Here is an 18929-nt window from a genome sequence, read left to right as displayed (position 1 = left end):
GAGAGCTAGAAATATCTTTTGGAGCAATATTCAACCACAAATAATTCTCTGATTCATACCAGTTCTGTTATTTGTTGCTTCAACTACGGCCTTATGTCAAAACCACTGTGAGAAAATACTGGCACATATTTTGATGACTCACAAACCATGAACACAGTTTTTATTGCCTGTGGGTTGAGAAAAACATACCCTGTGTTAATTACACACACTTATTTATGGTTAAACTTTCTGTTTTAATATTTTCTACCCAATAGTGACTGAGTTAAAAACCTAAAGGTAAAGGTGCTCCGGCCTCATTGTAGGAGACACTAATTTCTTTTGACCACTAATTTTCTTTTGACCAAATCGCCAAAACCTTGGCCTAAACATGGAGGACCAGATTTAACCCCTTACCCACCCCTTATACACACAATAATATCTGTTCAACACCTTGTGTGACACTGTGTGTGTGTAAAGTTTTGGGTGCCTCTGATCAGAAATACCATGTACCTTATAAAATGTAATTCAGAATGTAACAGAACGTATGGTCAGTGAAGCAGCTTCGCCTCAGCGCCCATGTAAACAGGTAAAATCCAGTTTATTTTGCCTGGTAAACGTCACAAGACACAGTCTTTCCGCTTGAGTAAGAAAAGAGCAGTTTTTATGAGAAAAGCATGTTAGAACAGATCACTGTAAAAAACCGGAGCGTTAAAAGCCTTTTGTGGGTTTTACTGATAAAATCTGACCAGACATGACAGTGAAACCATTGTGGAGATGACTTCCCAGAAAAAGAAAAATGTCTACTGAATAAATTATTCCAAGATTAAAATAACAAACCTGAACCTCACCTTTTATTACTTCATTTTGCAGCCTTTTTATTTAATATCCATCCAAAAACAGCCATTAAATACAGGTTTCCATTAAGTAGCATTTGGGAAGATATAGAAAACCTATATGTCACAGATAATTATAAGAAAAAAAATCCTCATTTACTACAATATAATCAACCATAATATAATGTAACATCAACATTTTCAGAGTTCAGTGTCCAACCCTGGCCTCCGTTAGAGCTTCCCTTCATTTAATCTCTAGGGGACTTTTAATTTTTCTGTTGCATCTACTTCCTCTTCGCAGTGCTGGCTTCTCAACAGATCCACGTCCTTTCAGACCCATTGTGATCCACTGTCTTTTCAGTTCTGGGATTGGCCCAGAACTGAAACAAGACTGGAACTTGATTTTCTCCTGTGTCTCAGTGATGAAAGCTTTTATTATGTTGATGGTCTTGCGTGTTGGTTGTTAAGGGTCCCATGTCTTAATAAATAACTTGACTGGTTTTGATAGGAAATTTAATAAGGCTGACTTTTTCCCAGCGCTGTATACCCACAGGAAAATGACTGTATCTGGCACGAGTGTGAACAGCAGGAAAACATCCTGGCTTACACGAACCGGGTAATCACCAGGGCACGTCTCTGAATGAGCAGCTTCGAAAAAGTCCCACATGCACAGTTCCTACAGACGCACAAGACTTATCAAAACAAATACAACCTCAGTCACTGCAGCGCTGACCCTATGACTTAGTCCTGCCTTTGTTTCACGTCTCGTTTCTTTATTGTGATGAGATTTAAAGGGGAATTCCACCAGTTTTGATGATGAATGCATAACTTAATATAGTAACTCATTACAAACTAATCTTGACATCTTTCAAACTGTAATGGGGTTATTTTACTTACCTCACTACTCCTTAAACCCACGAATCACTGTAAAGTACAGCAGTAAAACATGACTTAATTTCTAAAGCACAAATAATGATATCACAGGAAACAGCTTTTAAGACATCACTCGCTCTATTTGTTTTTATACTGAGCTCAGCACAATCACTGATAATCATTCACTCATCTGTAACTGCTTCGTCCTGAACAGGGTTGTGGTGGGAGTCCATCAGGAATCAAGGGGCGCTAATTATAATGAACCTTTCTCAAATTATTCATTCATTCATTCATTATCTGTAACCCTTATCCAGTTCAGGGTGGCGGTGGCGTCCAGAGCCTACCTGGAAACATTGGGCGCAAGGCGGGAATACACCCTGGAGGGGGCGCCAGTCCTTCACAGGGCAACACAGACACACTCACACATTCACTCACACACTTTCTGAAATTATAATGTACATAATTAATACCTTTATCTTAAAGGCATATGAGTAACACAAATCATGTAGTTCTTCTAAAACCCATTATGATGCAATTTACATTCATTTTCTTCTTTTATTATATCATTTTAATTGTTTGAGTCATTTTAATATGTTCTTTTATTGCACTATTTTACTTGTTTTAAATGCCACTTCTGTTTCTTTTGACTCTGTAAAGCACTTTGAATTGCCCTTTTGTACAAGAGTTGCTCTGTAAATAATCTTCCCTTGCCTTTTTTATTTTTGTTTGATTTAAACCAGATATTAATTCATGTTTTCTCGTTATTTGGAAGCATTGGGTTCCTATTAAAGTGCCCAATAATATGAGTTTTTTTAGTTTCTTTAAAGGGCCTCTAAAGCTTTGTCTTGATAGAGAATGAATCATGCACAGAACATTTATGGTGTGGTGAGGTGAGCTGTTAAACTCTGATTGGGATTTTAACTGGAGGGAAATTACTCATTTTTATAGGTGTGATAGCAGTGATTTCTTTGTGCTGACGCCCTCTGTTGTTCTCATTTATAATTACAGCCAGAATACAATGAAAATACTGCTACACTGTAAAAAATTGCTGTAAATTTACAGTGAGTCTGCTACAGTATTTTACTGTAAATCACAGTATTTACAGTAAATTATTGTATTACTCAATTACAGTAATATGCTGTAAATGTGAAATACAGTAGTGTTCCTGTAAAAATACGGTAAATGCCTGGGAACTCCAGCTGCCAGTATTTTACTGTAAAATTTACAAGAAATATTTTTACAGTGTATGTACCATGTTATAAAGACCCTACAGTGATTTAGACATGTGACGTGTTTTAAATGCACTGTATTTGAGTGAAAACCATGGTGTTTAGGGTCTGCAGACTTTTGTGGATCACTGCATTTTGACTTCTACAGAACTTTAAACTATAGAAACTGTATTATCAGTTATTATTATTAGTTCCAAATTTTGGTTACATTTTAAAATCACTGTGTTAGGGTGAATATTTTAGCGTGATTTCAGTTCTCTGAGGTTGAATATTACAGAGCAACTACCAAGCTCCCTACTACAACACGGGGCAATAGCAACAAATCCACTGACATTCACTTTTTTAAAATATCACCAATATTACTTTTAATGTTTTAGATTTTGAGGTTTCTTTATTGCATTAAAAACTAAAGTAATGATATGGGATTAAAACAGGTTCCTAATTTTTATTTCAAATTTAAGAGCACTGTGTACGGTGCAGTCAAGGGTTTTGTTGTAAAATAAATCTGTGCACAGCCCTCACTCAAGAATATCCTCTGTACTCATGCATGGCTTTTCAGGGCAGTTAGCAGTTCACTCTGCTGCCACTCTTCGAGACCTGAGGCAGCTGGCCCTGAGGATGATGCTGGAACATGTCGATGCTCAAAATCCGAAACCCCTTCAGACAGGGGGTCAACGAAGGGGTCAGAAAAATACAACATCACACTGCTCCAATTAAACACTTTAATTACACACTTATTATTGAATGTACAGTAGTTTAACAAAACACATGATGGACCAGAACAGGAACTTCACACGCGGTTTCTGCCTGAAAAAAGGAGTCGAACCAACGCCAACGCGAGATGATGTAGAGGGTTTTGGCAGCAGTTCCTTATTTTGTTCTTCTTGCCTAATACAGTATATTGGCACAAACGTAAGAGCTTATTACTTGGGTTTTACAGCATGAGCATAACACAGGTATTATGTGGAATATTATATTAAATATCAAGGCAACATGGAATATACGTGTAACCAGGAAAAAATAAAATAAAAATAAAAACAAGGCACCCTCAGTATCAGCAACTGGTCTAAACCCAACCCACTGCTCTGACCAAAGCAGCAGTTTGTTTAGTCCCATTCGTCGGTCAGTTTCCTGGACAGGGATTAAGTCTTTTCCTTCTGGACTAGGCTTTTTCTCTGTTCAGAAAACAAGCCCAAACATATTCTATATTACACTGTATTTCCTTTGTTAATCCTTTTCACTTTTAAAACATATTGGTTTCCTACAGAGCCTCGAGGCAGAAAATAACGCAGCGGTTTAAAACACAATCTCACAATCCCCCAATTCCAGGAATTAAACACCATTTGTTCCCTCAGTGTAATAAACAGTTCCCCTCAAGGTATGAGGCATTACTCAGAGTCTAAATGGTTAAATTGAAGATGCATTATTAAATCTTCCTCTGTATCCACTTTATTCTGGTCAGGGTCTCAGTTAGAGTCCAGAATAATTGGGCGCAAAGCAGGAACATACTCTAGACAGGGCTTCAGTCCACTAAAGGGCATCACACACACACATATATCCCTGTGGACAATCCACCTACAAACGTGTAGGACAAGGAGAATACAGAAGTGAGGTGGCGTTTTAAGCCTCTACCTATTATCATTCTGCACTGAAATCTTACAGGCTCTGCACTGCTTTATTTACTGATAAACACTCCACATGATGCGTAAACCAAGCGCGAGACTCGTATACGCAACACAAAGTTTTCTAGAGCTCAGAGCAGTCTTTGGCAGTTCAAGTAGTCAACAGATTAAGAGATTAACATGATTTTAACAGGAGGAGGTATGACATGGGTTCAGTATCAGAACAAGCCTTGTGCTAAAGCTCTGTGCTATTATAACTGTTGTGCAGTACATTCGTGGCATTCACTGGAGTCGCCTTGTTGCCAGTGAACTGCAACCACCTCAAACCAAATCTCAATCTCCTGTTTATTAGAAACGCTTACATTATGCGTTCTAAGTTCAAGAGAATTCGATTGGCCTCTGTACTCTCTGGGTGTGTCACATGGCCCCAATCTCTCTTCCAACACTTAGTGTGATGTTAATCTGTGCTTCTGTTTGGTTATAAAACCAGGCTCTTAGTGTTCTCCTACAAGCATGCTGAGTATCTTCATCTGTTGGGGACTCCTAGATAGTGGAATCAGTGTTGGTAGCTCTACCACTACTGTTTCATAACAGTGCCCTGAATGTATCTAAAACACATGCTGCAATTATAGTCATAGTATATGTGCCAACTAATCAATGTGTGTTTATGATTTCTGAACAGTGCCGAGCCAGATCTGCCCCAGTTCCACAGTACGTTAGCAATAGTTTTGATAAAACATGATCTCTGTTCACTAAGTGAAATGAATGGACCATGAAAGATGGGTATGAGGAGGACGTAGAGGTGGGTGGCCCAGTGGCGCATTATACCCACTAAGGGGGCCATACAATAAATGCATTTTGAGACCTGCTAACATTAGGGCACATTTATCTTTACAGCTACGATAACAGGGCTGTATCTGCGCTCACTGCTGCTCCAAAACTGGTCCACAACTCAAATAATACCTGGTTGGTGGTCCCTTGTTCTTTCATGAAATGGGGTTTAGGTGGATGACAAATTGAGCAACCGTCTAAACTAGGGGTGGGCAATCTTATCCGCAAAGGGCCGGTGTGGCTGCTGGTTTTTGTTCCAACCAACCAGGAGGTCACATGATCATTTGTTTTACTCAAGCCAACTAATTAAAGGAGTGAAATCAGGTGTGCTTGAGCCTGAATGGACTTAAATCCAGCAGCCACACCGGCCCTTTGCGGATAAGATTGCCCACCCCTGGTCTAAACGGTATAGTTACAAACTACACCAATATGGGTGCATTAGAAGACCCAGAGTCATTTACATTTAATTTAGATTGATCAGTCTGAGATTGAAATTACTTTTTGTGTAAAGTAGTCTTTGACCAGGGTCAAGTCCAGGAAACTGCCCCACAGGAACAAAGGCAAGGCTGTGGACAACAACAAAGACGTGGGGCTAAATGTGAGTTGGAATGTAGACTTGTTTGGGAGGGGAAAAAAGTGAGATAGCTTTCATATATAAATGTTATTTTGTAAAATTTGATGAAGCTTACAGTAGGGGGCAATGACGAGCTTGTCTGACGTGTCGTTAGCACACGCTTGTACAGGGGGTCCTCGACTTACGACGGTGATCCGTTCCTACGTCGGTGTAAGTCGGAACATACGTAAATACTGTACGTAAATAACATACTGTAAGCACTTATCCTATCCTAACACCTATCCTCCTCGGTCCCGAGCCGCGTAACCGTGTATTCTTCCGCCGCGCCGCGTACACCACACATGAAGTTCACGTTACGACGTTTACGACGCAAAACCACTTCAGTCGAAACAAGGCTTTATACAGTAAATGGGAGATGTGTCGTAACCACGAAACAACGTAACTCGGGACTGACGTAACCCGAGGACCTCTTGTATATGTTAAGTTAGCATGACTGAGAAAGGCCCAGAAGAAAACCAGATGAGCAAGTTCTCTACAGAGAACACACAATTTTGTTAGCCAGTTTGGGCTTTGATTGACCAGCGCAGACCAGAGTATCTTCTGTAGCCTGATGCGTTACAATGTGTTTTATAAATTTTATAGAAACAATGACCTGAATAAGAAGTGTTGGATAAAGCAAAGCGAAAATCTGCATAATGCAGAGTCACAGATTTTGCTTCAACCAAGCGTTTGAACCAGTCGTCTCCAGATGTGTATTACAAGATCACATCAGGCCTCGTGAGACTAAAGCAAGGAGAGTCAAATTCGAACATTAATGCTGAGTGATTCAGCCCCTTATGATTTCAGTGGAATTCAACAAGAGCCTCGTAGAATACTACCTTGCCTTAAGAGAACTTCCGAGTGTCGTCAAAAGAGGAGCTTTTGTTCATAAATAAATAAAACCATCACATAATAGAAACATGAATAATTTGTTGTTTTATAAAATTAGAGGCCTTAAATATTGTAAGGAATCCACCGAGGCGGTTCACTTAATTTACAGTACTGATCTGTAACATTCTACAACAGAGCTGCACTCGCTCAGTCCCTTGAAACAAACTGTTAATACTCTTGTGTCAGCACTGTTTAAAAAATCCAGTTTAAAGTTTCAATACAGTTGATTTTGTCCCTTTGATTTTGATTAAATCACCCTTTTATATTCATTAAAAAGCTAAAGGTAACAAGCAAAACATGGATCTGTGTGAAGATGACGTACAAAATTTTACACTGTTAAAATACACTTGAGGACATAGTGTCGCTGAAATACGTTAATGATTAGAGAAACAATCGTAAGGCTGATAATGAGTAGATATCATTTGCTTATATATAATCAGTGCCACATTTTACACCACTCCTATTAGGAGGAAATAAAATCATCCATCAAACTGTCCATTTAACCCTATTTAAAACCCTATATTCTCATGAACCACTTGACTGTGGTTAAAGCTGGCCTACCCTGTGCAAAACAAATCACGTGCCAGCTCCTAGCTCTGATCTACTCGGTTATAACAAACGAAAAACAGACCCTCTCTCTTTCACTGCAGGGAAATCTCTCTCCAAGATACTATACGTGGCGAACTGAAGCAGGGGAATGCGGGGATGGGAGGAGCGAGCGTCCGGCTGCTGGTCGCCTCCTCTGGTTTCCTCTGGAGGCGACTGGCTGGGTCTCGTAGCGTTCGATCTCAGTGATTGGCTACCGTCGTCATCCCCCTCTCGCCCTCTCAACTTGTCTTCTGAGACTCGATGTGCAGCATGGGCCAAATGCCACAAACAAACTGCAACCATTGCATCAGCAGCATTAGAAAACAGCCTAGTTTTACTGGGTGAAGTAACTTTAATGAAGTTAAATAAACTAAACGAATACACATTAGAGTGCATCAGAACACACCTTCACTTTAGGTCTGTATTTGAGGTAGGTCGACCGAATCTGGAGGCTGTAGATGAGACAGTGACGGATTATGAAAACATTTTCATGTGTGAAACACTGATACAGACAAATTTAGACAAGAAAATAATAATAATACAAAAAAACAGATGTGATCAGGATGATGAAAAGAGCTGTAGATGATTCTCACAGTCACAAATATTCCCTAAAACAGGACAATTACTGTATGTTTGTTTATCCTTGAATAACTTTTGTTGTCAGACTATTTATAATTCTTTACAGCACATAAGTCTGCACTGTAAATAAAATTATCGAACTGATGATTTCATTGAAATAATATGGAACTGTTTCAATTAAAATCCAGCTTTCCACAATATAAGCCCTTTATTTATTATTTTCTATAGCCCAGTAATTCCTAATGTGAGCTGCTCTTACTGTAAAAGTTTTTAAAGGCTAAGCACCAGCGATATGAAAGTGTCAAACAAATAAATACAGTGGAAGTTGAGTTCCTAACTTGTGTTTATTGATAGTCAGAAAACATGTTATTTCTTACTAATTGAAGGAATAAGGTTTAAAAGACCGTTGGGTCCCCCCCCCCCCCCAACGGTGTTGGGAAACTCTAATAGGCGTCTTGTCTTGCCTGTGACGTAGATGGTGGACAACACTCTAGAAGCTGCACTTAATTTAATGCAAAATGACGAAAAGGTGTGTTGTTTTTGGCTGCAATCATTCAATGTACAGTGGGACATCTGTGAACAAATGACCCAAAACCCCAAAATATCCAGAAAATGGACTAAATTTGTCCACTTTAAACGGGCACTTTGGAAAGGACCATCCGCTCACTCCGTTATCTGTAGCTCATTTCACTGGCGCTTTTCCAACAATATGGGCATGTAAGGACACCAACGAAAGGTGTTCAAGAGCCTCTGTAACATGGAGGTAAACAGGGTAAGGACACTCACTTCGCCTGTTTTAGTTGGTGTTAGTTAACGTTAGCTTGACTCGCTAAACTCGGTGGCTCAGATTATACTCGGCTACGTAGCTGCATTACGGAGGTTTATAGTGTCGGATGAATTCGAGTTCGACTTCGATCACATTTACAAGAATAACGGTACCTCTACATTTGAGTTTAGCTTATTGCTAGGCTATTGTCATGAATAATGTTGGTTATTTAGCTAGATACTGTCATAACAGTCAGTCATAACGGTGTTTTACCGCGGCGTTGTTCAGCTGTTGTCCACCAGTGACGTCAAGGTCGCGTTTAAGAATTTCCGTAGAGCTCTCGGGTTTTTCCGTCAATTTAATAAATTTGTCAGTTTTAAAGCAAATTAAGCTGCTATTTTCATTTTAATTCATACTTATATCGGTCAGTAACTAAAACAATGTGAAATATTCATGGAGGTCCATTAAGTGGTGCTTAGCCTTTAAAGTAGATTTTAAATGTTGTATAATTTCGGGGTGAGGCTTGAAGGCAGGTACCTGAGGAGAATGTGGAGGTAAGAGCCGAGGCCTGTGAGAATGTGCCACCAGGCGTGCAGCTGTGTGACGGCACCGACTACAGGTGGTAGCCTCTGACGGGCACCTCTAAAACACACACACACACACACAATTTAATTTATACACCTTACGCATAATCTGTACAATGCTTACTATGAACAAAAAAAATGTATCTGAAACATCTCCTCACCTTAAAGAGTCACAGAATATATTATCAACGTTCCATAAAAAGAATCCCAACAGGAAGACGGTTAAAGACGTGTAGCAGAGCGCTCTCAGCCAAGGATACACCCTACAGCAAATGGCTCAGGTTACACTCAATTCCATGACTAAGCAAATGGAGAACTGTCAGAGTACTTTTTTTAAAAAAATGATTAGCCTACAGATGTTTAATTTCCAGTTATTTTTCAGGAGATATTTTTAAATAAATAAGCTGTAAGATAATCTACCTGCGCAAGGAAAGAGGCAAAAAAGATACATTCCATTTGCAAATCAAAGGAAAATCTCAACATCGTTAAACATTATTTAAATTGTGTGAAGCAGAAAACGCAACCAAATACTAAAGTTTAACTTTTAAAAACGTAACCAAAAATAATAAAAATCGTTTTTAAGGCTTCTGTTACAAACACGTTTTCTGTCGTTTTCCTGCTAATCTGGACCTGAAATTACAAACTCGCACTTACCATGTGACTATGAAAACCGAGCGTATCACTAAACACCCCACGAGCACACCATACATGACCTGTAGAAAAGGATAAGAGCCTGTCAGCTTACAGCTTCTTACAGGACTGTATACAGTACAGTATTGTTCCAGCACATATTTAACAGAAGAAGAAAAAAGGCTGTGTGGATTGTATACACTCTGCTGAGTTGCTGCAGTGTTTAAAGACAAATAAATGGCAACAGAACAATGAGAATGCACTCAGATATCAGCCTCCCACATCAGGGAGAGCTTCTGCCCTCATGTGCTCACACAGAACCGGCTCCGCGATGTCAATACCTCTTGTGCTGTTAGCTGTTTTCTTTTGTTTAGAAAACCATTGTCGTGGGAGTTTTTTAAAGATGCAGTGAAATTAATCAAATGGGAAGCTCTGACTGAAAACCCCTTAAATCCTCACAGGAAGGTTTCATTATCTGGTATAAAGCCTGACCAGAAAAGCAAATGCTGTAGTTGCAGCAGACAGTAATGAACTCTTCAATAATACCCTTCATTTCAGAACAAAATGTTTGGAGAGCAGGTGTCTGTATATTAACTATAACATAACAGATAACCTCAGTCAGCCTTACAGTAAAACAGCCCCAAAGCCAAATTATGACATAAATCTGAGAAGATATTTACGTATCACTGTCATTTAAAAGGGCGACACGGTGGTGCAGCAGGTAGTGTCACAGTCACACAGCTCCAGGGACCTGGAGGTTGCGGGTTCGATTCCCACTCCGGGTGACTGTCTGTGAGGAGTGTGGTGTGTTCTCCCTGTGTCTGCGTGGGTTTCCTCCGGGTGACTGTCTGTGAGGAGCGTGGTGTGTTCTCCCTGTGTCTGCATGGGTTTCCTCTGGGTGAATGTCTGTGAGGAGCGTGGTGTGTTCTCCCTGTGTCTGCGTGGGTTTCCTCCGTATGCTCCGGTTTCCTCCCACAGTCCAAAAACACACGTTGGTAGGTGGATTGGCGACTCAAAAGTGTCCGTAGGTGTGAGTGAATGTGTGTGTGTGTTGCCCTGTGAAGGACTGGCGCCCCCTCCAGGGTGTGTTCCCGCCACATTTATGTTTTTTTTCATAAAGCTACAGTACTCCTTTATAAACTTAGAACAACACACAGAAACCTATGTAAACGTCTATAAAGGCTTATTCCAACAAACATCAGTTGTTATAAAAGCTGTTTTAGAAAATGTTACTACCAGCTCTTTTGGAATAAGCCTTTACAGATGTTTATGTAAGTTTATGTCAGTTGTTATGACAGGTTTATATAGCTGTCATGTAGCCTTAAGAACAAACACCCACAGTAAACTTTCACTGATGTTTTAATGGACTCACGTCTTACCTGATGAAACACTGGCTCCTTCCACTGCAAGTAGACCTGGAGTGTAAGATTACAGGAAAATATGTACTGAGACACAATCTGTAAATCTGGGCAGGGCGGCCAAAAACAAACAACCAATACTTGGATGAAGGTCAAAGGTAAGACGCAAGACTCAACAGGAATGTGGCAGTACAAACAGAGTCAATTCAAAATAGAAGAGAGATTAAATCCTAAATAAGCAAAGGAAGCCTTACCACACTGACAATAATACTGAAGAAAAGGAGAAGTATGATTGGGAAGTAGTTAATGGCATTTTCTTGCTTGAAGCATTCATATCTGTAATAGGAGAAATGCAGTAGGACATATTACAACACAAATAGCTCAGTCTAGAAAGAGAAAGTGAAACACTGTTGAAGAATAAGATGAAAGAGTCAATTTCAGAAATGAGGGCAATGCATGTATGCAGCACAACAGGAAAACAAGGACTAAGTCTCATTGAGACGAATGGGATGTGAAGCCCCTTTAATGGACCATTTTATTCAATGTGTGAGTGGGTATGTGAATATGTTACAAGTCTGTTCCATGAGGTGTTTGGGGTAAGTGACTTGGGGGTACAGGGGGTCCTCGACTTACGACGTTGATCCGTTCCTACGTCGCGTCGTAAACCGATTTTCGGTGTAAGTCGGAACATACGTTCATACTGTACGTAAATAACATACTGTAAGCACTTATCCTATCCTAACACCTATCCTCCTCGGTCCCGAGCCGCGTAACCGTGTATTCTTCCGCCGCACACACCAAACACGAAGATCGCGTTGCGACATTTACGACGCAAAACCACTTAGGTCGAAACAAGGCTTTATACAGTAAATGGGAGATGTGTCGTAACCACGAAACATCGTAACTCGGGACTGACGTAACCCGAGGACCTCCTGTATTTATATTGTTAAACCTGTCTTGAAATTTTGACACAGGGTAAAATGTGAAAAAATCCAAATTAAAAGGTTTCCTTCCAACAGTGACTGTGTATTATCGAATGCTAAGCTCTACTTCAATCCAAATTGTGAAACTCCTTAATATTAAGAAAGAGATTCACTTACAAACAGTAAACGAAGACACAGCAGCTGTAGATCATCGGCAGCTCATCCAGCAGCTGCAAAGAAAAACCAGGACAGGGACACGTTAAAGTCTTGAAAAGGGTTAATAAATTATTCATTAAAGCTTTCGGCACATACAGCTGAAAAATCAACAGGTAAAACATCAGAAACTGAAGCTATAGAATGCTTTTATGCACTGGAAAAAGACACATTTGGGGATTTAATCAATGCATATCCTTTTCCACTACACAAAGGAAACCGAAGATTTCAGTGTAGGTGCAGAAGTGAAGATAAGTTTTTTCTCACCTGCATTTCATACAGCAGTGTCATGTGGAAGCACCAAGAACCAATGCCAACAGCTATATCAATAACAGCAACAACATAAAAGAACAGCACAGGTGCAACACTACTCTAACACCACTGTCTGATTATACATGCATTAACAAATCAAGTCTACTCATATAGTGAAGCTTCTACACAAACAATATATGATGTGACTAAAGCTGGGTCCTAAAGCCAAGGCTGCAGCAGAGGTAGGTTGCATTTCTCAGGCATTATTATGTTAAAGAAGGCAGTCCCTATCAGAAAGATCCCTTGAATACAACCTAGATATGCACCCTACGCTCAGAAAAATATAGAGGACACAGTTGATGCATCTTTCATGATCTTTGGTTAGTCGTAGTGTTCTGTAAACGTGAGAAAGACATGAGAACATGACATCTGATGCAAAAATAAGGCTTCTGGTCAGAGCTGCTGAGAGTCTAAGAAAGTACTCAGAGGACACTCCTACCTCGGCTGCAGTCTAGGCTTTGGGATATAAAATATATAACGTAACTTCCTTTGACATGTTTTTTACGTGTTCTGCACATGCTTACCTGCAAGTCCTAAATATGCCCACACATAACGGACCTCGAGTCCATCTTTAACTGTCTGCAGGGCTCCGTAAATGGGAGGGAGGATCATAATCAGGTTACTGACTGTGTTCCCTACAAAAATAAACAACATGACACAAACAGAAACGTACTGCAAATCACACTGATTTGACCGTGACCATTCTTTCAAGACATAACTCCTCGCTAGTGCTCAATAAAATGAAAATAAATAAGTAACATCTAGCACTGTAGATGATACACTGTGCCTAGTCCAGTGTCTGTTTTTTCATGATCAAAGAGACATTTTTACCTAGCTTCCTTGATATATCCAAATGGATGTGTATGTACACACGAAAACTACCAGCACCCATCACAAACTGTCCCTGTGGCTTATGTGATCACTTTTCCTGAACGCTGCACATTCCACCCATACCTCCAGGCATTGCTTTACACAAACCCAGAGGGATCTATATGCGGTGGTGCCACTGATGTTGATTAAAGGCTGGGAGTAATTGCAGAAAACATTTTGAAATGTTGAAACTGTGGGCGGGTACCAATATCCAATATTTTTCATGTATGTCTCTTCTGATGTGAAGGGAGTTTTTTTTTTCCTGACTCTGGGCCGACATGGTCTGTTGGCTCTAGAACCGTATACCTTTTCTTTGCTTAAAATAAAATGTCTATTTCTATTTACTTATTTTATAATTTGCTTTTATCTGTTACCCACCCTTGATTTTTCATTTTCTTTTTACCATATTGATATTTAGAAGCAACGTATTACTAAAATGGTGACTAAGAGATTGTGACGTGTCTATAACAGCTATTTATAGAAAAAGCACCACAGCGTACAAGTGTCATTAAGAAGTCTCATTTTGTTGACTTTATCGCCATCCACGAACGCATAATTGCGAGTCCGTGACGTCACTGGGCGTGAACGCTCGTGTTAACTTGTTCAATAAGGACACATTTCAGTCAAACAAACTGCACTTAAGACGTTTATTACATTTATTAAATAGAAAAGACAAAGCCAGCCAAACAAAACAAAACAAGATCAAGTCCATTCACAGCTGTAATGGGTCTACTCTGTGTCATTCTTACACACGAAGCTTAGCTGATTGGATTTTTCCGTTCCACCTTAAATGCTGCAGCGGTTACGCGTAACAATGAACTATTTAAGGTGGAACTATAACACAACTTAAGTGCCGGGCGAACAAGAAGCCACCAGAGTCTGAATAAACGTCAGCTTATCTGTTACTCCATTTAAGGTGGAATTGAAATGTCAACTACCAATCCTAATTACTTTCATTTCACAGCAGTGCTCTTTAAGGGGAACTGGAAAAATAAATCTACGAAGCCTTGTAACTGCCACCTTAACTGCTGCGCTCTTTAAGGTGGAATAGAAATTTAAGCCAAGAAGCCTGCTTACTTCCACTTTAACAGGTGCACTATTTAAAGCGGAACGCAAATACAACTAAGCCGCATATTGCGGTGTCATCTATCTTAACGGCGACTGCTTTTCAGGTTGATTTTATGCGGTGTTTTATGATGGTCGGCTTGTCTCTCTTTAAACAAGACCCAAAACAAACGCACATTCGCTTCTGTCACAGCTGCACACAGATTGAGGATTACTTACAGAACTCAGCGATGTAAAATGAAACGACATAGTTCTCCTCACACCAGTCCAAGGTTGAGGTCGGTTTGCCCCAGAAACCGAGTCTATCCACCGCAGGAGCCATGATCAAAGAGGGGCGGGGCTTCACTCAGCGGGAGGGCGAGGCTTGGGTCTCCCTAGTAACGGACTCATGTCTCCAGCCAACCAGAAGGCAGCTGAACACCGCACAGGTGAGGTTACCTGTAGCCCTAGGCTAGGTATAATGACTAAGGTGAGGATTCAGGATAATTGTTTTTCAAAAATTCTCACAATTTGGGAATGTAGCCAAAGTAAAGGTCAAAGCCAGGTGGGTTGGTGTCTTATTTGTTTTGCAGAACATAGAGTGATAATTTTAAAATCTGAGCTCTTTGTTTATACACCCATTTTCCAATATTTTTCTACTGCACTAGTTCTAGTTATACACTGTAGTCAATCTGTTAATCTGCATAGTTTGTTATCCCTATTTACCATGTTCCTCAATGGTCAGTACCCCCTATACAGTATATGGGACCTCCATATACACACCAGTGTGCAGGTAGGTTACTATTTGGGTAGTGGATCATTCTCAGCGCTGCAGTGACACTGAATTGTTGGTGTTAGTGTGTGACAGGTTTGCAAAGAGATTTACAAAGAAGGAAACATGATATTCAGCATAAAAAAGCAATACACAGGTAATGGCATTGCACAGATTTTATTTTCAGCATAAATTAATACTGTCTTTGACATATCACATCTACATCTTACCTTATGTGAAACAAAAGTTACCTGACTTATAAATTAAAATATATCATGCTTGGAGTAAATAAAACAGTATATTATACAATAAAGAATATTGTACAGTACAAAAAACAATAAAATAGGTTCTGCCTGCAGAGAAGTTTTAACCTGATTAGCATTGCATTGCTACACTACAATATTACACTACAATACCCAGCATGCCTTAAACCAATACATCATCCACTGGAAACCTCACCAAATAATGTCTTAAATACAGCCTAAATTCTTATAGTCTATAGTCTGTGTATGCTCAATGCTCTAATAAACAAAACATGGAAATAATAATGCTGTCTTATGTTTTGTAGTTATGAGATTTGTTCATCATTAGTATATTTAAAATGGCAATGTAGACAGTTATGTGACATGTTTTAATAAGAAAGCTGCACATGAAAATAACTCAGCAGTAACAGCATCAATATCCATGTCTGCCAGAGCCCTAAAACGTATAAATAAGGCACGTTAAATTCCAGAGTGATCACAATCCAAAGTTTATATATACATAAACACAAATATGTAGATTATAGAACAACACCTGTCACATTGCAGGTCAGAAGTTCAGTGGTGTCAATCCGTTTGACGTGTCTGTGAAAGAGTTTCTGTTTGTGGACCCTCCAACACTTAACTCTATTCCTCAGAAAAATGTTCTTAATGCCTGGGAGGAGCTGCAGGATATTTGCAGGCAAAGACACAACTCCAGAATTTGACAGATTGAGTTCTTCAAGTTGTGTAAGACCACTTAATACATCTGTGCTTAATGACTTCAGTTTGCTGTTGTGTGACAGGTCAAGGACTTGGAGGTTTTGAAGATCCTGTAGACTCTGAGGATGAAGGGTGTGCAATTGGGGCATCTTGCTTAGAAAGAGGTGGACAAGATACTTCAGACCAGCAAAACTCTTTTTGTCAATGATTGAGATGGGGTTATCCGCCAGGTTCAAGGACCTGAGTGAAGTATCCTGGAGATCTGGAATTGACCTTAGCTGATTTCCCGCCAAATTAAGACTTTGTATGTTAGAAAGATGTGAAGGCGTTACAGCTCTTACCAAGTTATGAGAAAGATCTATGTTGAGAAGCCTTCCATGGTCCCTGACATTAAAGACATTCAGATTAACTTCACGAATCTGGTTGTAGCTCAGATCAACTTCAGCAAGAGGCAGGCTTGAGAAACAGCCTTCAACAAGGATCTTGATGGCGTTCCGGCTCAAATCCAGAGTCTCAAGATAGCAAAGGTTGGAGAACATGCTGCTGTTCACCACAGAGATTAGGTTGTTGCTCAGATTGAGGCTAGAAAGGGTTGTGTACCCCGGTCCAGAAAGTATAGAGCCTTCAATGGAATGGATACCATTGGAGGAAAGGTCCAGAGATGAAGTGTCCAAAGGAATCGACACTGGAACCATGATGGGGCCCACTCCACTGCAGTCCACTTTGGTCAAAGTGAAACTGCTAAAAAATCCAAAGTTCTCAACTTCACACTGACATCCAGGGTGGCACATCTTCACTGCGACTACATGGAGAATCAGCAGCACGACCCGGTGGCTATCCATTGTTCTGTTTTGAAAGCAGACATTCATATTAGTGGTGCCTAGCCATAACAAAACAATAGCCTCCCTTAAAGCAGTCTGGACCATTTGGTCAATGTAACACTTCAGCTTTGACACCTACAGCTCCTTAACACAGTGTGACTTGAACTACAAAGGCAGAGTGGGTTGTTAATTACTCGCTAAAGAACATCTCCTGTGCTTCATTTCAGACAGTGCAAATCACTTTGGGGTTATTAGCATACAGCTGTTAATATGGCGGCTTGTTGGGTTCTGTGGTGTTTTCTTGGGTACAATAAATGTTAACAGTCGGCCAAAGCCATAATATTAGTCATATAACAAATATGGCACAGATGTAACACACTGTGGGGGACAGACTGGACACACAGTCTAAAGTGACTATATTTAATATATTTCTTTTTAGGGTAGTGGTAGTGTTGTTCAAAGCTGCCTTGGATAATTGTCTGTGAAGTGTGAGGTGTGTTATCCCTGTGTCTACATGGGATTCCTCCGGTTGATGAGATTTCCTCTCAGAGTTCAAAACCACATGCTGGATTTTGGATTGGTTATTCAAAATCCGTTCATGGCTAACACTACTACAAAAACTACTCACAGTGAAATCTCCCCAGTTGTTCAGTGGTGGTGACAAGAACCAGATGTCTGAAGCATTTAATGCCTATAAAGGCTCCCTCACAAAAAAGCCTTTAAATAAGAATGATTACAAATATGTTTCCTGCTTCAAATGTTGTTATGAGATGAGGTTTTGGCATGGTAATTATTTTAAAACATCCATCCGTGTTGAGATGCAAAATAGACTCTAAATAAACCCTACGTTTTCATATGTACCACTGCTTTATCGTTATCGTAAACATGGAGACGTCTAATTTTTCTCACCAACATTGTAAAGAAATCATTTCAACAACAATTTCAGGTGAAACAACTCTACAAGACTTTGTTTACACCTCAGCAACTGAAGTCTGTAGAAAGGTTTAAACTTCACGGACAATCGCCTGAACCTTAAGGTCGCTGATGTGGACGCAACCCGGTCCAGCCGTTACTTACTGACCGTTAAACTGAACTTACCTCGTCTCTAGGCAACCGCTCCACGCAGCCGCGAACGCGCTCCCTGAACCTCCTTCAGCATCTTCTGGCGCGCGTGCTGAAACTCCTTTTCGTTTCCATTGGCTAGAACAAAAACCACAGTTCGGCCAATCGCTGCAGAGAAATTCGATGACGCGGCAGCGCCACCTCTGCATCGACCACGCCCCTCTCCGTGCAGCACCTTTGTTAGTTCTTTAAATATTTTAACTCCACAGCTTTAATAATTACAGCAGCACAAAAATGCAGTAATCCCCTCACTTACAAAGCACTTTTATAAATATGTGTCATTTTATTTATAAATTATATATTATAAATAAATACACGCACTATAATGAAATATAATTATATTATAATTTATATAACATAATGCTAGACATTACACACACAAATAAAATGAAAATATATACCCAGGAACATGGAAATATATTAAACCCTACACAGACGGTGACCTCAGGGCGAGACTAAAACCCAGGACCCCGAGACCCTGCAGCTGTGTGGCAATAAAAATTTAATACAATCA

The 18929-nt window shown here is 39.9% G+C and overlaps 2 protein-coding genes across 5 annotated transcripts; both read right to left on the bottom strand.

Moving 5' to 3' along the window:
- Positions 1-3648: 3648 nt before the first annotated feature.
- On the bottom strand, positions 3649-15172 carry acer3 (alkaline ceramidase 3). Its single transcript, XM_066651425.1, has 11 exons — positions 14979-15172; positions 13349-13459; positions 12780-12832; positions 12477-12529; positions 11631-11712; positions 11398-11433; positions 10043-10101; positions 9550-9651; positions 9342-9446; positions 7866-7911; positions 3649-7752 (listed from the first exon to the last, which is right to left on the bottom strand). The coding sequence occupies exons 1-11, from the start codon at positions 15079-15081 to the stop codon at positions 7699-7701; spliced, it is 804 nt and encodes a 267-aa protein (XP_066507522.1). The 5' UTR covers positions 15082-15172; the 3' UTR covers positions 3649-7698.
- Positions 15173-15765: 593 nt separating this feature from the next.
- On the bottom strand, positions 15766-18512 carry LOC136675078 (tsukushi-like). Of its 4 annotated transcripts, none has more exons than XM_066651489.1 (3): positions 18392-18512; positions 16306-17318; positions 15766-16209 (listed from the first exon to the last, which is right to left on the bottom strand). In XM_066651489.1, the coding sequence occupies exons 2-3, from the start codon at positions 17312-17314 to the stop codon at positions 16142-16144; spliced, it is 1077 nt and encodes a 358-aa protein (XP_066507586.1). In that variant the 5' UTR covers positions 17315-17318; positions 18392-18512; the 3' UTR covers positions 15766-16141. The 4 variants fall into 4 exon arrangements, with proteins under 4 accessions (XP_066507586.1, XP_066507585.1, XP_066507584.1 ...); XM_066651488.1 differs by lacking the exon at positions 18392-18512 and adding an exon at positions 18271-18361; XM_066651487.1 differs by lacking the exon at positions 18392-18512 and adding an exon at positions 17922-18348.
- Positions 18513-18929: the final 417 nt, after the last annotated feature.

The sequence above is a fragment of the Hoplias malabaricus genome, chromosome 18, assembly GCF_029633855.1.
Source record: "Hoplias malabaricus isolate fHopMal1 chromosome 18, fHopMal1.hap1, whole genome shotgun sequence".
In the NCBI taxonomy this organism is placed as follows: domain Eukaryota; kingdom Metazoa; phylum Chordata; class Actinopteri; order Characiformes; family Erythrinidae; genus Hoplias; species Hoplias malabaricus.
This window is presented reverse-complemented; position numbering and strand designations above follow the sequence as displayed.